Below are 19,816 nucleotides of genomic sequence, written 5' to 3' on the forward strand. Positions count from 1 at the left end.
ACGATGGGTGACCGCTACACGTTATAAATGTAAGAATGCTCTCATTTCTTGATCATTTACAGGTATGGGGATACATACATCTAATTAAATGTATCACAAAGTAGAACGTTTGAAGCCACCCAGGAGTAAGAATTTAGCTTTAGCTTTCTTAATTGAACAAAAGTGATAACGAATGTAAGCTTCATGGAAAATAGTAAAAACACAGATGTTTACATTTATATGCGTGTTATTTAGCCGCATATACAACGTTTAAAGGTTTGTAATGCTCTGTTTATTCCTTTAAAAACTTCCCCCATGCAGTGGTTATGATTTGTGCGTCTATGGAAACGCTAGTATTCCACTCTACACTGTAACAATGCTGTCATTCCAGGAACATTTACAGGTAAGGGAACCATACTTTGGATTTAACGTATCACAAAGTACATTCCTGTGAAAATTTAGGGTTTAAAGAAGAAAGATATTAATTCAAATACCACATCCACTTTCGTTTTGAATACCCCACCGTGCGTGACTCATAAATGTCTGTATTTGCCATAGTCCCCTGTCTTATCAATTCACTTACAAGGGGGTTATGCATATATACGCCCATTTGTCATATTTTAAAATAAATCAAATACTTTTGTTGATTTTAGATATTCTTACAACACGAAAATACATTTTTAGGTGAAATAGGAATGAATTTTAGGTACATGGAATTATCCAATTTTCACTTCAGCTATGAGTGAGATTGTTAAGTATTGTCCAACAAACCTCACAGAAATCATCGCGGCATCAGCGAGACTAAACTGTGGTGAAGACAGGTTTGGAAATGATCAGTATTTATGTCTTCCTAACGTCAGAAAGACTGGGCTTGTGGAATATTGTCATGAAGGAGTCATTCCATTGATACCAAGTGGTGAGATATTAAATGCTATCTTTCAAACTTTTGTCTTTATAGAGTAAACTCAAATGACCTATTGTAATTGTTCAAACTCAATCGCCGTACGTTGTGCGTTGAGGTAGCTCACTACATTAAGTTTTTTATTTAATGGCTCGTTAAAATACCTCTTATGAAGTATGATTTCACCATCGAAAAAGTGATTCAAGCTCTCAAGTATTTTATATGAATTTTGGGGGATTTATTCCGGAATGATAAAAAGGTACTTTGTTTACAAATGAAATACTCTAGAGTCCAAATTTTGCTGTGATTTGATGCATAATATGAATTTCTAAGAAAACATGCCAAAACGACTCAGACCTAAATGTTCTAATTTTTTTAATATAAAAATATTCATGAATATTGAAAACATTATTTGCTAATATTTTTTAAATCTAGGGATAAAATCTGCAAAGAACAGGTCAATTAGAAAAGAGAGATATCAGAAAAATACATTTTATAAACAAATTGAAATGAAATGGTCGTAATTCAGAAATATTACGATTTTTCAAATTTGAACCAAGTCCGATCGGAATGATAAAAAAGTAGTCATAGAGAACATTATAATCAGAAAATTACATTCCTTTGATGCAAAATGGTTTACAAATTAACCGACTTTATAAAGAAAACTAATTTCTTGATGCATTAGCAACAATATGATTATTTTGGTCATTTCTATCAAATTTGATCGGGATCGGTACTTTTCTTTTTTGTTTTAATATAGTGATTGTATCTGAGATTTTGTAATTTCGTTTCAATTTTTTTTTACATTATGTATTTCTTCGATATATCTCTTTTCTAACTGACATGTTTTTGAAGATTGTATCTGTAGATTTAAAAAAAAATTATTAACAAATAACATTTCCAATTTTCACAAATATTTTTTCAAACAAATTAGAACGTTTATATCTAAATATTTTAGGCATGATTTAGATATTCATATCATGCACCAAATCACAGCAAAACGTGGACTCTGGAATCTCTTATTTGCAAGCAAAACACTTTTTTTATCATTCCGGGAAAAATAAAAAAAAATCATATAAAAACTGAGATCTTGTCTCACTCGTTCGATGGTGAAATCATACTTCATAAGAGGTGTTTGAACGAGTCATTAAATAAATTTTAGTGCAATGGAATACCTTAACAATTGAACATTTTATTGATATCTATCATTTCAATTATTTTCAAACTTGGGTTTCAAACATGTTTGGGACAAGAGGGACATAAAATGTTTAAAAAAAAAAAGACCAAAAAAAATAAATAAATAAAAATGTAATAAATGCATAGTAATGTAGAAGAGGATGGTCTGTACCAAAATATAAATTCCGTGATCCCCAGAGTAGAGGTTCTAACTCCAGGACGGCGCTTTTGGTATTTTTTTTTCGGACTGGTACATTTAAAGACAAAAGGCCCGTGTGCAACATCGCTCATTAGAGTCACCTTGGCCCATATTAAAAGAGTTTCCCTATACATTCGTATGTAAAACTTTGATCTTTATTGTGGCCTCAACCTACCGCCAGGGGCCATGATTTTTACAAACTTGAAACGGCACTACAGTGAAACTTCTCCAAACCGGCCCCTCAGAAAACCGGTTCTCCCTGAATATCGGCCGATTTTCAAAGTCCCGGCAGAAATCTTAACATTTCCTTACAAAGAAAGTCTTACAAAACCGGCCACCCCTGAAAACCGGACATCGGCCACTTTTTAAAGTACATTTGTTAACAAACATGTGTAATTTACCCTTAACATACCGGCCACTTTTTGAAGACAATAAAATTTTGGCCAGAGGTTGATCAAGATCGTCCAGGTGTGCAAATTGACTGACCAACGGGCCAGGTGGGAAATTATCGACCGAAGGTGTGAAAAACACTAGTGGCCTCTTTAATTTCTATTGTATACCTGTGCTGTCAAGGGTGTTAATTGACACTTAGCTAATCCAAGAGACCCTTCCAAATTATGTACAAAAGGTAAAAAACAGTTAGGAACATATTGAATGAATACGGTATCAAACGCCATATTGTTTTACCATACTACATGTATCGTATGGATATAAGCAGTATTTAATAAAGAAGAAACCCATGACTGTTAATGATAATTATTAAAAGACAGATTAATTTTCTTGGTCTCCATAGGCTTTTCATTTCATTCAATATTTTATTCCTCTTTGCAGAGAGTATATCAGAAATATATATATTACATTAAGGATGAATCATAGAACATATGTACAAATATGAAAATGTGAGAACAAAGAAAAAAAAAAACTACCATTACATAATTACATGTAAATGAATAAAAAAGAAAGGAAATGTGATATAAAAGGAACTTATTGTATACTAACTTTTAGTTGAAATTCATATGCACCTTTTGTATATAGCAAAAACTTTAATTAAATAATTCCCACATAGAAGAAGTAACTTTTTTTCCTTCTGTTCTGACAGTGGATAAATTGGGGTTTTACCTAACATATATATATATAAATCTTCTTCATCAAGGGCACAGAATTCTGCACAGACACACAGATCAAGGTTTGTAATATCGTCCCAAAATTGTTCTCTGTTTGAGGAAAAGTTGGGACAACTGCAGGCAATGTGTTTAAACATATCATTATATTCGGAGTTACAAAGTTGGCATGTATATATGTTTCTCATGGGAGGTATTGTCCAGAGTTTAACTAAGGTTTTAATGATTTTGGTTTCTTGTGTCGACCATATGATTTTCCAAATTCTTGGCAACCCCTTTCCATCATGTAACTGTATAAATCGCGTAAAGTCTGAGTCAAGATATGTTCGTTTATTCCATTCACAATCTTCGTAAAGAGAAATAGAGGATTTTACAGTTTTTTTCCAGGTATATTTGTTTGGGAAGGCACCAGATTCCAAGTAAGATGCAAGATATTGCGTCAAGGAGTACTTATCCAGAATGACTAGAATGTCTTTAATGAATCCGTGCGTGGTTTCCCATGGCTTGCACAAAAATGTAAAGAGTCTGAAGAGAAATATTTGTTTCGCCAGCACATTATGAGAGAAATTGCACAGTTTTCCTAAAAACAATAGTTTCCTTTTATCAATTTCAAATATAATAGGTCTGAGACCTAATAAGCTTTCACACATATCGGACCGCGTTGATAGATTCAAGCTTTGAATATCTTTAACGATAAAATGTTGAAGTCGACGCAACATCTGAAGATCCTGGGTTTTAAGATCATTCCAAATTTCACATCCATATAATGTAGAAGGTATGACTACCTTTTTATAAAGATTCACAAGAGTAACTGGATTGGAATTTTCTGAAGATAAGTGTTTTATGGAGTAAAAAGATCGTCTGCCTTTGTCACATGCCTCCTTTGTCCTGGTTAGAGATTTGAAATGAGAGTTTTGAATGATCCCAAGATGATTGTAGTCACTCTTTACAGGAATGATTTCATCACCCACTAACCATTGATTTGAGACGACATTGTGTGATTTACCGAATACTATAATACATGATTTTTTAGCGTTGAAAGAGAATCTCCATCTACAAGAATATTTGTATGCTGCATCCAACATATTCTGGAGTGAGTGCGGAGTTGACGATAAACAGGCAATATCATCTGCGAGAGTAGGGGTCGATGACTCTATATTATGAATTCCGAAGTTTTTATTGATGTGACCAAGTTCGTTAAGTAAGTCATTGATATAAACTGTGTATAAAAATCCAGATAAGACACCGCCTTGCTGTATTCCTTGTTCAACCGGGAACCAGTCTGATTGTTGGTAATTTACAATTACAGCACTTTTGGTATCGATGTGGCAGTCGTCTATCAATGTCCATAATTTTCCCTTGATACCTATTTCGTTAACTTTACAAAGCAATCCTTTCTCCATACTGTATCAAAGGCTTTTCGGCTGTCTAGGAAACATGGATATACACGTGATCCGTTTTCAATGTGATGTAAGATTGTTTCTTGAAGGTTAAATGCAGCTGTGATAGAACTTAAACCTTTATGAAAACCTTGTTGTTGAGGACTCGGGTATTTCTCTTTGAATGTTACATTCATAATCCTTGTGTAGATGATTTTTTCAAAAACTTTGAATATAGTAGACAATAATGAAATGGGTCGGTAGCTGTCAGGAGAAGTTTTTTGTTTGTTTCCACCCTTGAAAATTGGTACTATAAAACCTTGTTTCCATCCAGAGGGGATTTTACCTAGTTTTATTATGCTGTTGAATAATACACATAAATATTTTGATAATACACTTTTTCCATGAATCAAATGTTCCGATTGAATTTTGTCGGGCCCAGGGGCTTTTTTTTATTTTAATAGTGTTATAGAATCAACTATTTCCTTTTCTGTAACATATCCACCTGGAAGATCGGCAGAATTTTCAGTTTCTTGTATTTTGATACGATTGTATTGTCGAATGGTATTGTTGTAAAATTGATTGTCATACATTTCATTTTGTCCGGGCTCGTACACAGTTGAGAAGTATTCAGCAAAAACTGAGGCGACACTTTCAGGTGTATTTCCTACTCTTTCGGCAAACTGTATTTCTGGATATAACTTTGTTTGGCGTGGTTTTTGTCGACGAATTAATTTCCAAAACAATCGAATGTCGATTCCTGCAGCGTTGTCGATATCTTCGTACGTTTTTCGAATAAAGTCCTGGGAGGCGCTTTCTTGACATCGTCGGAAATGGCGTTTTGCATGTTTATACTCAGCATACGATATGTGCTGCATACCCCGAGGTCTTCCTTCTTTTACCCATTTGACTCTAAGTTCCATTTCGTTCTTATGAGCTTCATTTACTGAGGTATTCCAATAAGGTTTGGTATGAGGATTATATGAACACATGGGAATAGTTAGTTTGGCACTTTTTATCACAGCGTTAACAATTTCTATTGAATATGTATTTATATCATTTACAGACGACATGTTGTTCTCATCGAGCAGTATATGGTTTAAGTCTTTTTTCAGCTGATTACAGTACTTGATCTTTGTATCTGTGCATATTCTGTGCCACGCAGGCCATTTAGATGTGTTTGGTAATAATGTGTGTGGGTTTTCCAAAACTTCAACCTTAACTATTATAGGTAAGTGGTCTGAGGTGCTAGATATTATACCTTCTTCTATAATTGCATAATCTAAAATACGATTTTGTAGGGATTCACTAACAAATATATAATCTAACATGGTTTTACAGGGTACAAATGAATAAACATCTTGACATTGGTTTTTCTTACTACTAGTAACATCACAATACATGTTGTTTTTCCTGACAAAATCTGTAAGTTCAGCCGATTTATAAATATTTGTTCTGTCAGCATCTTTTTGTAGTATGCTTCCATTCATGTCACCAGCAAAAATTACATGACCATGATTTGAGTAATTAGTGAATAATCCGTTAAGTATATTCAACACTTCTCTATATTGATCAACATTGTTTTCAGAAGGTAAATACACACCAAAAACATATAATGGAACATGATTTGGAGTTTTTAAACAGATACCAACAACTCTGTTGGAGTTAGTGTAAACTGAAGATGTGTAAAATTCTAAGGAATTTTTGTATAATATTGCTACACCTCCTTTACCTATTTCATCATTTTTGTCCGATTTTTCAAATTTTGCTGCACTTATATAATTCTTATCAATACAACCAAAGAATTTAGAACATGATTCGGGTAACTTGTGTTCTGAGATTACAGCAATATCACAGTCAGATAAACGTAAAAGATTTGTCAAACATACACTAGAGGACATAATTCCTCTGACATTCCAATTCAAAATTGTAAGTAACATATATACATGTACTATAGTGATACACAACATTATGTATTGTCTAAGATTGTTCATTGTGAAGAGTATCTTTATAATCGTTTTGGCGACTTCGTTGTCTCTCATGTGCATTGATCCATGGACGGCATTTGACTCCGTGAGGCCAGAATGAACGCGCACATAATGTTTTACGATTTTCTTCGGGAACGTGGATTTTCGCAGACAAACAGTCCTGATTATATTTGGACTGGAATAAGGATAGATACGTCACACGGATATTACTGTCTCGCACATAGTTAATAATGCCATCCCGAGTAGTGTCACAGTCTATGCCCGTGAGGTAAAATTGAGCGTTTCTCCGTCTATGATGCGTTATTCCGAGAAATACGTCTCGTTTTTGATTTGGATCATGGGCTTGATTTAGACCAGATTGTTTTGCTACAAACGAGTCGGGCTTCCGGGAAATATGCACAGGGATGGGAATATTGTTTTTTGAGTGGCTACTGTCTGTCAGTGCTGGACAGGAACTACTAGTATCACTTAATTTTACACTTGACTGATGTTTTGGTGCATTATGATTTTCATCAGTAACTTCTTTCTGTACTTTGCATTTATCTGGACATTCTTGTGTGTTTCGCGTGGAATTCTCTGTTGTACCGTTATTTGGTGCAGAGCCTTGTGAATGATCACTGGACCGCGAAGTGCTTTCACTGATCCGAGACTGACTATCTGGGGCCCTCGGTGGGGTAACGACAGCAGCATATGACTTTGACATCTTTATATCAGACAATTGTTTCTGTAGACTTTGACAAAGTTTGGACAATCTAGATAATTCATTGCTGATTTTTTGAGATTTGGCTTGTTCCTCAGTAAAGTCAAGACCTTCAACACACTTCAGACGTGCCTTAGTGGTTTTACGAAAAGTTTCACATGATGTGGCATGGACTTCCAGTGGTTCTTGTGCAGAATATTTTTAAAGATTTTACCTATATATTGGCATGTAAAACTTTGCTCCCCTATTGTGGCCCCTCGTACCCTGAATTTGCACTATGTCAGGAAGCTTTCATTTGAATATGTACTTTCCTAGCCCAGTGGTTCTTAAGAAGATTTTTAAAGATTGTCTCCTATATATTTGTTTGTAAAACTTTGCTCCCCTACTCTAGCCCCATCCTACCCCTGGGGGCGATGATTTTAATAAACTTGAATTTCATTATGTCAGGAAGTTGTCATATGCAAGGTGAAGATAACGAACAGTGATCAATCTCATAACTCCTATAAGCAATACAAAATAGATAGTTGGGCAAACACGGACCCCTGCACACACCAGAGGTGGGATCAAGTGCCTAGGAGGAGTAAGCATCCCCTGTTGACCGGTCACACCCGCCGTGAGCCCCATATCCTGATCAGGTAAACGGAGTTATCCGCAGTCAAAATCAGTGTGCCAAGAACGGCTTAACAATCGGTATGAAACAAGTCAGACAGCATTTGACCCATGCGAGATTGTACTGACGAAGTAGATCGTTATAACGACCATAGAAGTTGCGAAATGCTGACTTCAATCGAGATTGTTGAAATCCCTGTACCATATATATTTTTACTTTCATATCCCAGTGGTTCTTGAGAAGATTTTAAAAGATTTTCCCTATATATTTTCGTATGTAAAACTTTGCTTCCCTATTATGGCCCCATCATACCCCAAGGGGGGGGGGGGGGGCATGAGTTTTGTAAACTTGACTTTGCAATGTCAGCGAGCTTTCATTTTCAACTCTTCTGTCTCAGTGGTTCTTAAGAAGATTTTTAAATGACCTTACCCTATTTTTGCATTTTTGTGATTATCTCCCCTTTGAAGGGGGTGGCCCTTAATTTGAACAAACTTGAAAGCACTTAACCCATGGATGCTTTCGCCCATGGTTGAAATTGGCCCAATGGGTCTGGAGAAGAAGTCGAACATTTTAAAACAGACGGACAGACGACGGACTACAAGCGATCAGGTGAACTAAATACTGATGACCATTTTTCGTTATCTTCATTTATTTCATAAAAGGATATTGTGTGGATACAACGGGAGGCCAGTTATATTCAAGGATATGCGAGCAATTCCTCTATGGTTGTCCAAGTCAGCATTTCCAAACCAATAAGATATACAGATGTAAGAACTTGTTTTTATTATACACTTCAGTTGAATAACAAAATCATAATTGAACAGAACCCATTTCAAAATGCTTGTATCCTGTTCTGTATATCTAGATCCCGCTTGTCTGAATATAAACACATATATACAGATGTAAGAACTTGTTTTTATCGTACACTTCAATTGAATAACAAAATCATTTGGAGAAGACTTATATAGGCTGCAAGCCTGCTGTCTAATCCATATATGTTTCATATATAATAAAATATTGTTTAAATTAATAACAAAATCATAATTGAACAAAACCTATTTTAAAATGAGTGTATCCTGTTCTGTATATCTAGACCCCGCCTGTCTGAATATAAACACAGAGAGCCGGTGTTATTTTGCTGATCCGTCATGTCCCAACACGTAAGTCAACAACTAATAGTAAACTATTCATTTTATTTTGATAATATATGTAAACTTGATACATCAGGTCTATCGTTATAGGACATCAACATTCACTACGGAAGACATGATGGAAACATCATCCACCTACTCAAACTTCTCTAACACAACTGTGAATACTCTCTACACCACGACCACATCCTTAGAAGATGTTACTGATGTTGGGGCCGTTGTGGGAGGGGTGTTAGCTGCAGTGTTTGTTATCACAGTCCTGCTGATTTTAGTGTGTGTTGTTTTGAGAAGGAGAAAACAACGGAAAAACCAACCTAGTGATGGTAAAAAAAACTCTGGAGTTGTATATATCAATTTCTAATAATTAATGGTGTATTTCTTGTTACTGCTACTACTACTACTACTACTACTACTACTACTAATATTACTACTACTACTACTATTACTATTACTACTACTACTACTACTACTACTAATATTACTACTACTATTACTACTATTACTGCTATTACTACGCCTACTTCTACTAATATTACTATTACTACTTCTACATTACTACTACTACTACTACTACTAATATTACTACTACTACCACAACTAATATTACTATTACTACTACTAATATTACTACTACTACAACTATTACTACTACAACTACTTCTACTACATTACTATTACTACTACTACTACTACAATTACTACTACTACAACTACTTCTTCTACTACTACTACTACAATTACTACTACTACTACTACTACTACTAGTACTACTACTAGAACTACTTCTACTACTAAAACTACTTCTACTACTACTACTACTATTTTTATTAGTTTTATTATTATCATTATTATTTCTAGTACTGCTAGAATTACTATTGCTACTATTACTACTACCACTACTGGAGGTTTACTAAGAGGCTGACTTTTACAATCGACGGCTGACTTTTACAATTTAAAAGGATCAACTCCAACTACAGAAATGGGACCGAAATAAATATACAGACTGCTTCAGTGAAAACACCAAAACCGACAGTTGTGTTTATTACAAGAGTATTGTATACTCTTCAGTAACTCTTATTCTTTCTACATTTGTTCGACGCTTTCACAATGCATTACTCGTTTTAATATTTCATTAAGTTAATTTATCGATATTCAAATGTACATGTATTTTATTAACTGCGAATGAAGAGCTGAGAAATGCATGAAGGGACCCAGAACATTGCCATAAAAAGTGTTTTAAGCTTTACTGTATATCATAAGTGTACCATAGCGCGCTCATTGTAAGCAGACGACCTCAAGTTATCCTGACATTTCTAAATAATGTGTCATCAGCCCTGAAAGCTTAAATGTTCTCTTTACCTCGCATCTTATAATTCTGACTCCCCAAGGAACAAAGCAACCCCTACCCTCCCACACACATACTTTTGGACGACAGCTCTATAAAAGACCAAAAAATCGAGTGGTAGGCTTTGTCGAGCTTTATTTTTTCATAGCCCCGCCCTCTCATTTTGAAAAAAAAGCTACGTCCTTGTTTCCCTCTCTTTCGTGTTGAATCTATAGGTTTAAATGTAAAGACAACAAATAAGTGATATGTAATTGTATACATCTATACGTATATATGTATATCAATATACACAGTAGAATCAACAATATTTGTGGCAATGACTCATGAAAATTAACCCCCCCCCCCTGAAAATCGATTACTCCCTAGTATATTTGTATATTCTATACATTATCGATATAAACATTTGACATGTGCTTGGCTTTAGAAATGCCGCGCTCCGTGGATATCTTGGTTAAAATAGGCCGTGCTTGTCGTAAGAGGCGACTAAATAGGGCGATCATAGGGATAAGACCGGAAAACCCGAGGTACCGTGTCACAACAGATGTGACATGATAAAGATCCATCCCTGCACAAAGGCCGTAAGCGCCGAGCATATGCGTACATTTTGCAGCCCTTCACCGGAAATAGTGACGTCTCCACATGATTGGTCTGTTGCTTTTACGTCCCTTCCTGGATTTTTCACTCATATTGAGAGGTCACCATCTGTAGGTGAAGTACCACAAATGTAGACCCGGCCTATGTTTAGCGCTTAGCGCAGTAGTAGTGAAAGTTCTTTATTGGGCAAACGCATGCCGCTGCACGGGACATCCACTTTTAAGGTCATACCTGAACGACCCGTGATTCTCACTTCTAAATGCCAAGCGTTTGGCGAAGGAGCAATCACTACCTATTTTAACGCCTTAGATTTGTCATATGAGTGCAGAAATATTGAGAGGGACGTTAAACAATATTAAATATATGAATCTAAGGCTTGACGTGGCCATGACACGAGCAGGGCTCGAACTCACGACCTCCCAATTATGAAGCGAACGATCTACTACTGAGCTACCGCGACCCAAGATGAGTGAAAAATTATCGAGAGGGACGTTAAACAATATATGCAACAACTGAATGCGGTAAATATAAATTTTGTAAATACCACTTACAAGTTTTTCATATCTGGAGTTGATTCCTTCAAATTGTAAAAGTCAGCCGTCGATTGTAAAAGTAAGCCTCTTGGTAAAACTCCACTATTAAAGATAGTAAGTATGAAGTGTAACACTGGAATGGGTTAAGAATGTATTTTCCTGAAATACCTACATGTAATTGAGTTAATGGTAATATTCAATATCAAGTTACATGTTTTGGAACATTTTTAAACAATATGTAGGTTAACACATTCTTGTAATTTAATTTACGCAATGATTTGATAGCTGACATTAAGATCATAAGTGAGATTATGATATTGTTTTGAAAATATGATGATACAAAATGTTCTAAAAGGAGAATTTCAGTGTGTCCCAGAGTATGTGAGAAGTGATGTACTATATGTATTATCAAAAATTCCAATACCTTTCAATAAATTTACAAGCACATAATGGTAGGGAACTCTAAATATACAGATATTCTGAGCAGTCATTTATAAGATATTTTTACACACTTGCGTGATTACACACATTCCTAAAGTTAACATGGAAAAAGATGCCGGACTTCCTCATTGACAGTATCTTCTGTTTTTGGATATCATTTATGAACCGCCTATCAATCTGGGGCACAATTTTTTTTTCCACCTTTTATTGTTTTAGCTCACCTGAGATGAAATCTAAATTGAGCTATTCTGATCACGTTGTGTCTATCATCTGTCCGTCCGTCTCTCTTTCTATCTTCTTCAGACGACGGACAAAACTTTGATCCGCAATGTGACCCCACCTTACCTTGGCCAATTTAAATTAAACTTATATGGAAGCTTGTGCAAATGAAGGGTCATGCCCCTTTCAATTGAGAGCTAATCATGAAAATGTAAAAATAGGTTTTGGTCGTTTAAAACTCTTCTCAAGAACCATTGTGCTAGAAACATTAGAATTTACACGACAGCTTTGTGATATAGTGTAAATGCAAGTTTGCTAAAATCTCAGTCCCCGAGGATAGGGTGGGACCACAATAGGGGATCAAAATTTTACATACAAATATGTAGGGAAAATGCTTTAAAATCTTCTCAAGAACCTCTGGACCAGGAAATTTCAATTTTACATGAAAACTTACTGATTTAGTGCAGATTCAATTTTGTTAAAATCATGGATCCGGGGGTGAGGGGGGGTCACATTGCGGATCAAAGATTTACCTACAAATATAATTGGAAACTCTTTAAAATCATCTTATCAAGAACTACTGGACCAGAAAAGTTTATATGTACATGAAAGCTTCCTGATATATTGCAGATTTAAGTTTGTTAAAATCATGGACCCTGGGGGTAAGGCTGGGCCACATTATGGGATCAAAGTTTTACATACAAATATATAGGGGAAAATCGTCCCAAGAACCACTCAGCCAGGAAAGTTGAAATTTACATGGCAGCTCTCTGACAACAGCTAGAGCCACGAAAGGTCAATATCGGCCCATTATTTGAATTTGATAAAATTGTCAAAATTTAATCATATGACAATGTACTTCATAAAAAAATCAAATATAGCATGGTATTGCTTCCTTTGAAGGAAAGGGTTACTTGGAAAGTTGCCTTTGTATAACGTTATATCGGCAGACAAGATATAACGTCATTGACATGTACGAGGGTTGTCCCAAAATTCCATGGACAAGCGGCGTTTTTCAATAATCGAACGTCACTGGGAAATGAAACTTTTACAACATAAAGAGCAAACAGTTTTCGATTAAAAGATGTAAAAAGTTTCAATATTAATTAACATTGAATAGGAAAAATTCAGGTTTTTCATTATAGGGAGACATAAAGCGGCGCAGTGTAAAAAATAGCCATTTGTAATAATTGAAATGAATTACAACCGCATAAAAAAAAAACAACAAAAACGACCAAACATTGTTCATTTTATTTTTGATAGCATATTTTCATAGAGGAATTTATATACCTGGAAAATTTTATTATTGTGACGGAATATTTACATGAATGATGACATATCGTGCGATAGTTAGGAGGTGCAAATATCCCGCGAAATAATGACGATGTTCGGGGAGACAAGAGTTGGACCGCACGAGGGATCGAAGAAATTTTGGGAATCAATATATCGTCTGTTCACCGCATTCTATCGGATAATTCATGAATGCATGGGGCTGTGCACATTGGGTACCTCGTCTTTTAAAAATAAAGAAAATCAAAGAAGGATTTCATGTTCGAAGGAATTTCTCAGACGCGCGAACACCGCGAGAAAGTTTTGACGTCACAGAATGCACCGCCGAGCACAACCTTAATGTAAAATAATTAATTTTCATGACAAGCTAAATGAAAGGCGATGATAAAGAACAGTGATCAATATCATAACTCCTATAAGCAATAAAAAATATAGAGTTGGGCAAACACGGATCCCTAAATATACCAGAGGTGGGTCAGGTGCCTGGGAGGAGTAAGCATAGTGCACAGTAAACTATAAAGTTGAAATTTTGGATATTGGTCAACAATTACGTCACAGTTTTTGTAGAATTGAATCGATACTTTAAAAGTTATGAGTCCAGTCCGCGAAATTTTGGGACAACCCTTGTATTTCTAATATATGTTCAACTAAAATGCATAAATACTTCTATATTGTACAGAAGGTAAGAACAAATTCTTTTAAACATGTGTAAAATCAAAATAGCATAATGTGTCAAATACTTGAATTGAAAGTTATTCTTCGACAATATTCTCGTCGTTGTCGGATTGATATATTTCTTCTCGAACGTTAGCGGCGTCTTTAAGAAACGATGACCACTCGCTTATCTGCACTGTACATGAATTGCCGTATCCGAGATACCACAGTATGGTGTCAATGTGGGCACATACCAACCAACCTTGCGCCAGTTTTGCATCTACAAATCTGTCTTTACATTACACGCATTTCTACACGTCTTTGTAATAAAATGTTATAATGATTACTTATAAATAAGCTCAGCGTTTAACATTGTATCGGATATATACTGTGTACTAATCAGGGACGGATATAAAGGGGTTGTGACGCATATTTGTACCTTTTTTGCGTAAAAAGGGTTTGTGTGTGAAAAGCCACCATGACCCCCAAACTACAAGATTTTGTGTTATCGTGTTAACTTAAAACGATAACACAGAATCTTGTAGTTTTGAAGATTAAGGATAGGCTACAGTACAAAACTTGGTAGTGGAGATATCATTTTTTGCACAATAAAAAAGATTAAGAATGTTGACAAATCTTGAATATTTGAAAATAAGGTAAACGTTTTAGAGAGTGAGTTTGCTCTTATCTTCCCTACCCACTAATATATTATATTGTGTCGGAGTGTTTGCTGACGTAAACTTAGTTACTTACGTTACGTCCATTAACAAAGTAGATTTGTTCATCGAACAAAGTAAATCCAACATTTATTTGTGCATTTTTCATTTCTCTACATATATCAGAATTTTTAATTTGTTCGATAAATGTGGCCAAACTGAAATTTTGAATCAAAGTTCCAAAATTTGTCATTTTTATAGAAAAACGTGCAAACATCACGTTTTATGACATGTACGACACAGTTATGACGTCACAGTATTCACATTTTGATTTGAATACATTAACTACGATGTATATTGACAATATTAAGTGCAATATTTGTTTCTTAAGTTTCAGTTCATTTTTCACAAAAATACAGGCCGAGTTTGACCTTTCATGGCTCTAGCTCTTTGCTGAAATCATGGCTTCCAGGCGTAGGGTACATATGAATATATAAAGAAAATCTTTAGAAATCTTCATTTGAAAAAATCACAGGGTCAGAAAAGTGGACATTTACATAAAAGCTTCCTGAAATAGAGTAGATCCACGTTTGTGCAATTCATAGTCCCCGGGGATAGAATGGGATAGAAGTTTCATAAGCTGATATATAGGAAAAATCTTTTAAACTATTTCTTGAAGTATTTAAGCTAAGGTTTTCATATTTTGTATGTATATTTCTTATTGTAAGACAGTTATTGTCAAATCACGACATTTAACCTAGTGATCTTTACCTCCCAGTTTGGCATTCTTTTACGAAATCATAACCTATCCGGATATATTTTTGATGGGACTCTTATTAGGTCACCTGAGTCACTCAGGTGGCCTATTGTATTGGTCTGCGTCCGTCGTCGTGCGTCGTCCGTTAACAGCGTCTTCCCAGAAATTACTGGATCAATCTTGACCAAATTTAGTATGTAGCATATGTAGGTAAAGGAGACCGCAAATTGTAAATTTCATGACCACCACCCTAAGGGGCCTTAAGTTTAGGATAAAAACTGTAGAATTGATGTATTTCTTTTAAAATCTTCTTTACTCCTGGGCATCTAGCAGAGGATGTGAGTACAGTGTATATAGTAATAACGAGCAAGGAAGCTTCAACCAAAATTGTAAATTTCAAGATCACCGGGTAGGGGTTCTGACTCCCGTGTTGGGCCAAACTTGTTATATAGTGTTTATGTGTAAAACACTTATACAACATCTTCTTTAGTGCTATTGATAGTAAGTTGGAACTAAATGGATATTTAGAAAGAGCAGATAGTCCTTTACTATAGTTGTAAAATTGTTGATACCAGGGATAGGGATTTTGATATCAGGGTCGAGACAAAATGATCAGTTATTAAATGTGTGAACAGTAGAAATTTCTAACTTCTTCTTGATAACTATCATTCCAATTCTTTTTAAATTTGGTATGAAGCATCTTTGGAAGAAGGGGAATATAAATTGTAAATTTTAGAATTCCTACACCCTGGGGCGGGACAAAAACTGCCCCAAATTGACCAAATTTAAAAAAAAAACTTCTCTAGAACCACACATGTGTAATAAAACCGAAATGCATGGTGATGTAGAGCTGGAAGGCTTCTACCAATATTGTAAATTTCATGGCCCTCGGGATAGGGGTCCTGATTCCAGGGTGGGGCCAAACTTGGTATATACATGTAGCGTTTAAGTGTAAAACACTTAAATAACATCTTCTTTAGTGTTACTGATACTAAATTGAAACAGACAGTCCTTTACCAAAATTGTAAATTTGAAGATACCCAGGGTCGGGGATCTCACCCCGGGATGGGGCCAAACTTAGGATATAGTATTTAGGTGCAAGTTTGCTGATACGGTATAAAATCTAAATGCATAATTACGAATAGCTGAAAAGGATGTACATGTACCACAAATGGTGAATGTAACAGTCGAGGGTTTTAACTCTATGATGGGTCCAAATTAGACATATCTTTTAATGTTAAAATATCTTCACCTTGTATTTAACCATCGAGTTTGTATCTCCGCTGGTGGACAGTCTGTCCCCGAGGATACTTGTCGCTCGATATATGTTCCTTCATGAATATACACAATAACGAAACAATACTGGCTGACACGTGGCCCAGTATAAAAAGGTGTCACTCTGTGGAGTCTATAAGGGACACAAGCTCCTACAGATCGGTTGGTGTCCCTCGGATTATCCTTCGAGATATCAAAGATTTGTCGTATGTACAATCGTCAGATTGTCAGCTTTGCTACAGAAACCACAATTCTTATACCCAAATTAAAGACTGTTATGTTCCTTTAAGAGATATTTTTGATAATTCCCTTTCAGGCCCCATGTGTTCAATCTCAAAATGTTCTGCAAAACATTGCAAAACTTGTGATATACTGATCACTAGACATTCATTTAGTAGTAATCTAACTGAACGTAGTTTCTGTACCAAAACGTTTGATAATCTGACTTATAAATCTTCTAACGTTGTCTAGGCCATTGAGTGTAACCTGTGTGGCTTAATTTATGTGGGAGAAACCAAGGGTTCACTTAATAAAAGAATATCGGGGCACAGATTTCAAATTAATAATGGTGGTAACCAACTTCTTTACAAGCATTTTAATGCACCGGACCACTCCATCTTGTCCATGAGGGTAAGGATTTTTGAAAAAAATTACCATCACACAAACAATCCAACATTAAGCACCCCTTTTCGTAGACAACGAGAAGATCACTGGATCAGGACCCTAAGCACTGCATTTCCATATGGATGCAATGATAATGTATATGAGGTGGGAAATTTGACTAGTCCACAAGGAAATAACGTGAATGTGATGGGACTCTTTCCCAATATCCAAAGACGAAAACGCAGTCATGGACATCGTTCATATAAAAGACCAAGTATAAATGATGTCACGTTTGATTCACTTTTGCCTTACGTCAACAGACACTTTTTTTCTTCATCTTCTTTCAACTATAGTCCATCTGGACATGTCATTACTGGTGATGTTGATATAGTTGAAAATGAGGACCTCAAATCACTTATTCTAAAAGGTCCTACATACAGAGAACCTCGGTCTTTTAATTGGCGACAGAACTTCATCTCTATTATGAATTCTGTCGAATATTATGCCAGACGATGGGCTAAATATGAAAAAGAAGAACTTGATACATTGTCAGAATGGGTTAAAAGCATAAGAGGGATATTAAAATCCCGCATTAGACATATGAAAACACAAGTACTTACCATCTATCCTTCTGTGTTTAGTAAACCAGAAGTGATAAAAGAATTAAATAGGTTACATGCATATGAGGAATATGTTTTGGTTCCAGCTGACAAAGCTAGTTACAACATTGTCTTTGTTTGTAAGGCTCATTATTACAACTGCATTTTAAACGAACTTGGCATTAATTCCACTTTTGGTAATCATACTTACACTCCAACTGCCCTTTCAAAAGATGAAATGATTCAAAACCATGCTTAAGTTTTAGACACATTTAATATCCCAGTCAATGGGTCGAATGAATATGAGTTACCGTACCTATACTGGATTCCTAAACTACATAAAAACCCTTACAAACAAAGATACATTGATCGATCCAGTAAGTGCTCTACCAAGCCCCTATCTTTGCTCCTCACGAAAATATTAACAGCTGTGAAGGAGAAACTTCAAACTTACTGTGCGACTACATATGCCAGAAGTGGTGTTAATCAAATGTGGATTCTAAAGAACTTTTAGTAAACTTGAAATCGCAGAATTTTCCCCAAATTAATAACACTAAAACCTATGACTTTTCAACACTATACAAGGCCATTCCTCACGATAAATTAAAGACTAGACCTTTTGACATCATAGACAGTTGCTTCTTCAACAAAAACGGAAAACGGAAATATTCATATCTAGTGATCAGTCATTCAAAAACTTACTTTGTTAAACACCACTCTGGTTCCACTCACAAGTACTCTGAAGTTGAAATAAAAAAATATGCTAGAGTTCCTCTTTGACAATATCTTCGTGGTCTTTGGTGATCAGGTCTTCCAACAGTCTGTTGGAATTCCCATGGGCACGAATTGTGCACCTTTGTTAGCTGACCTGTCTCTATATTCATATGAAGCAGAATTTATTCAAAAACTTCTACGCGAGAAAAAAATATCTCGCTGTGGCCTTCAATTCGACATTTAGATATATCGATGACGTTTTGTTCATTAACAATAATAGCTTTCATTCATATGTCGATTTGATATATCCCTGTGAGCTCGAAATAAAGGACACCACAGAGTCGTCCACTTCTGCTTCATACTGAGATATTTTACTGAAAGTAGACATTAACGGCAAACTGACAATTCAACTGTATGGCAAACGGGATGATTTCAGTTTCTCCATCGTCAACTTCCCATATTTATGTAGCAATATTCCATTATCACCTGCATATGGTGTTTATATATCTCAACTGATTCGATATGCAAGAGCTTGTTCTGCGTATAGTCAGTTTTTAAATCGTGGTAAGCTACTGACAATCAAGTTGATGGTACAGGGGTTTCAACAGTCTCGATTGAAATCAGCATTTCGCAAATACTGTGGTCGTTATAACGATCTAGTTCGTCAATACAACCTCGCATTGGGTCAACTGCTGTCTGACATGTTTCATACCGATTGTTAAGCCGCTCTTGGCACATTGATTTTGACTGCGGATAACTCCGTTTACCTGATCAGGATATAGGGCTCACGGCGGGTTTGACCGTTCAACAGGGGATGCTTACTCCTCCTAGGCACCTGATCCTACCTCTGGTGTGTCCAGGGGTCCGTGTTTGTCCATCTATCTATTTTGTATTGCTTATAGGAGTTATGAGATGGATCACTCTTCGTTATC

General features: G+C 35.6%; 1 protein-coding gene across 8 annotated transcripts in view; it reads left to right on the forward strand.

The window, feature by feature from the left end:
• The first annotated feature begins 269 nt into the window (after nt 1–269).
• Nucleotides 270–19,816, forward strand: part of LOC125664362 (serine/threonine-protein phosphatase 6 regulatory ankyrin repeat subunit C-like) — an 83,076-nt gene continuing 63,529 nt past the window's right edge. For 4 of the 8 annotated variants that reach the window (XM_056151880.1, XM_056151887.1, XM_056151885.1 and 1 more), the window contains exons 1-5: nt 294–382; nt 716–895; nt 8,716–8,820; nt 9,147–9,213; nt 9,295–9,527. In XM_056151880.1, the coding sequence (XP_056007855.1) occupies nt 718–895; nt 8,716–8,820; nt 9,147–9,213; nt 9,295–9,527 (583 nt within the window). In that variant the 5' untranslated portion in view covers nt 294–382; nt 716–717. Of the gene's footprint in view, nt 383–715; nt 896–8,715; nt 8,821–9,146; nt 9,214–9,294; nt 9,528–19,816 lie in introns of all 8 variants that reach the window. The other 4 variants (XM_056151904.1, XM_056151894.1, XM_056151892.1 and 1 more) reach the window with 2 other exon arrangements.

Source organism: Ostrea edulis, chromosome 1 (genome assembly GCF_947568905.1).
Source record: "Ostrea edulis chromosome 1, xbOstEdul1.1, whole genome shotgun sequence".
Taxonomy (NCBI): Eukaryota; Metazoa; Mollusca; class Bivalvia; order Ostreida; family Ostreidae; genus Ostrea; species Ostrea edulis.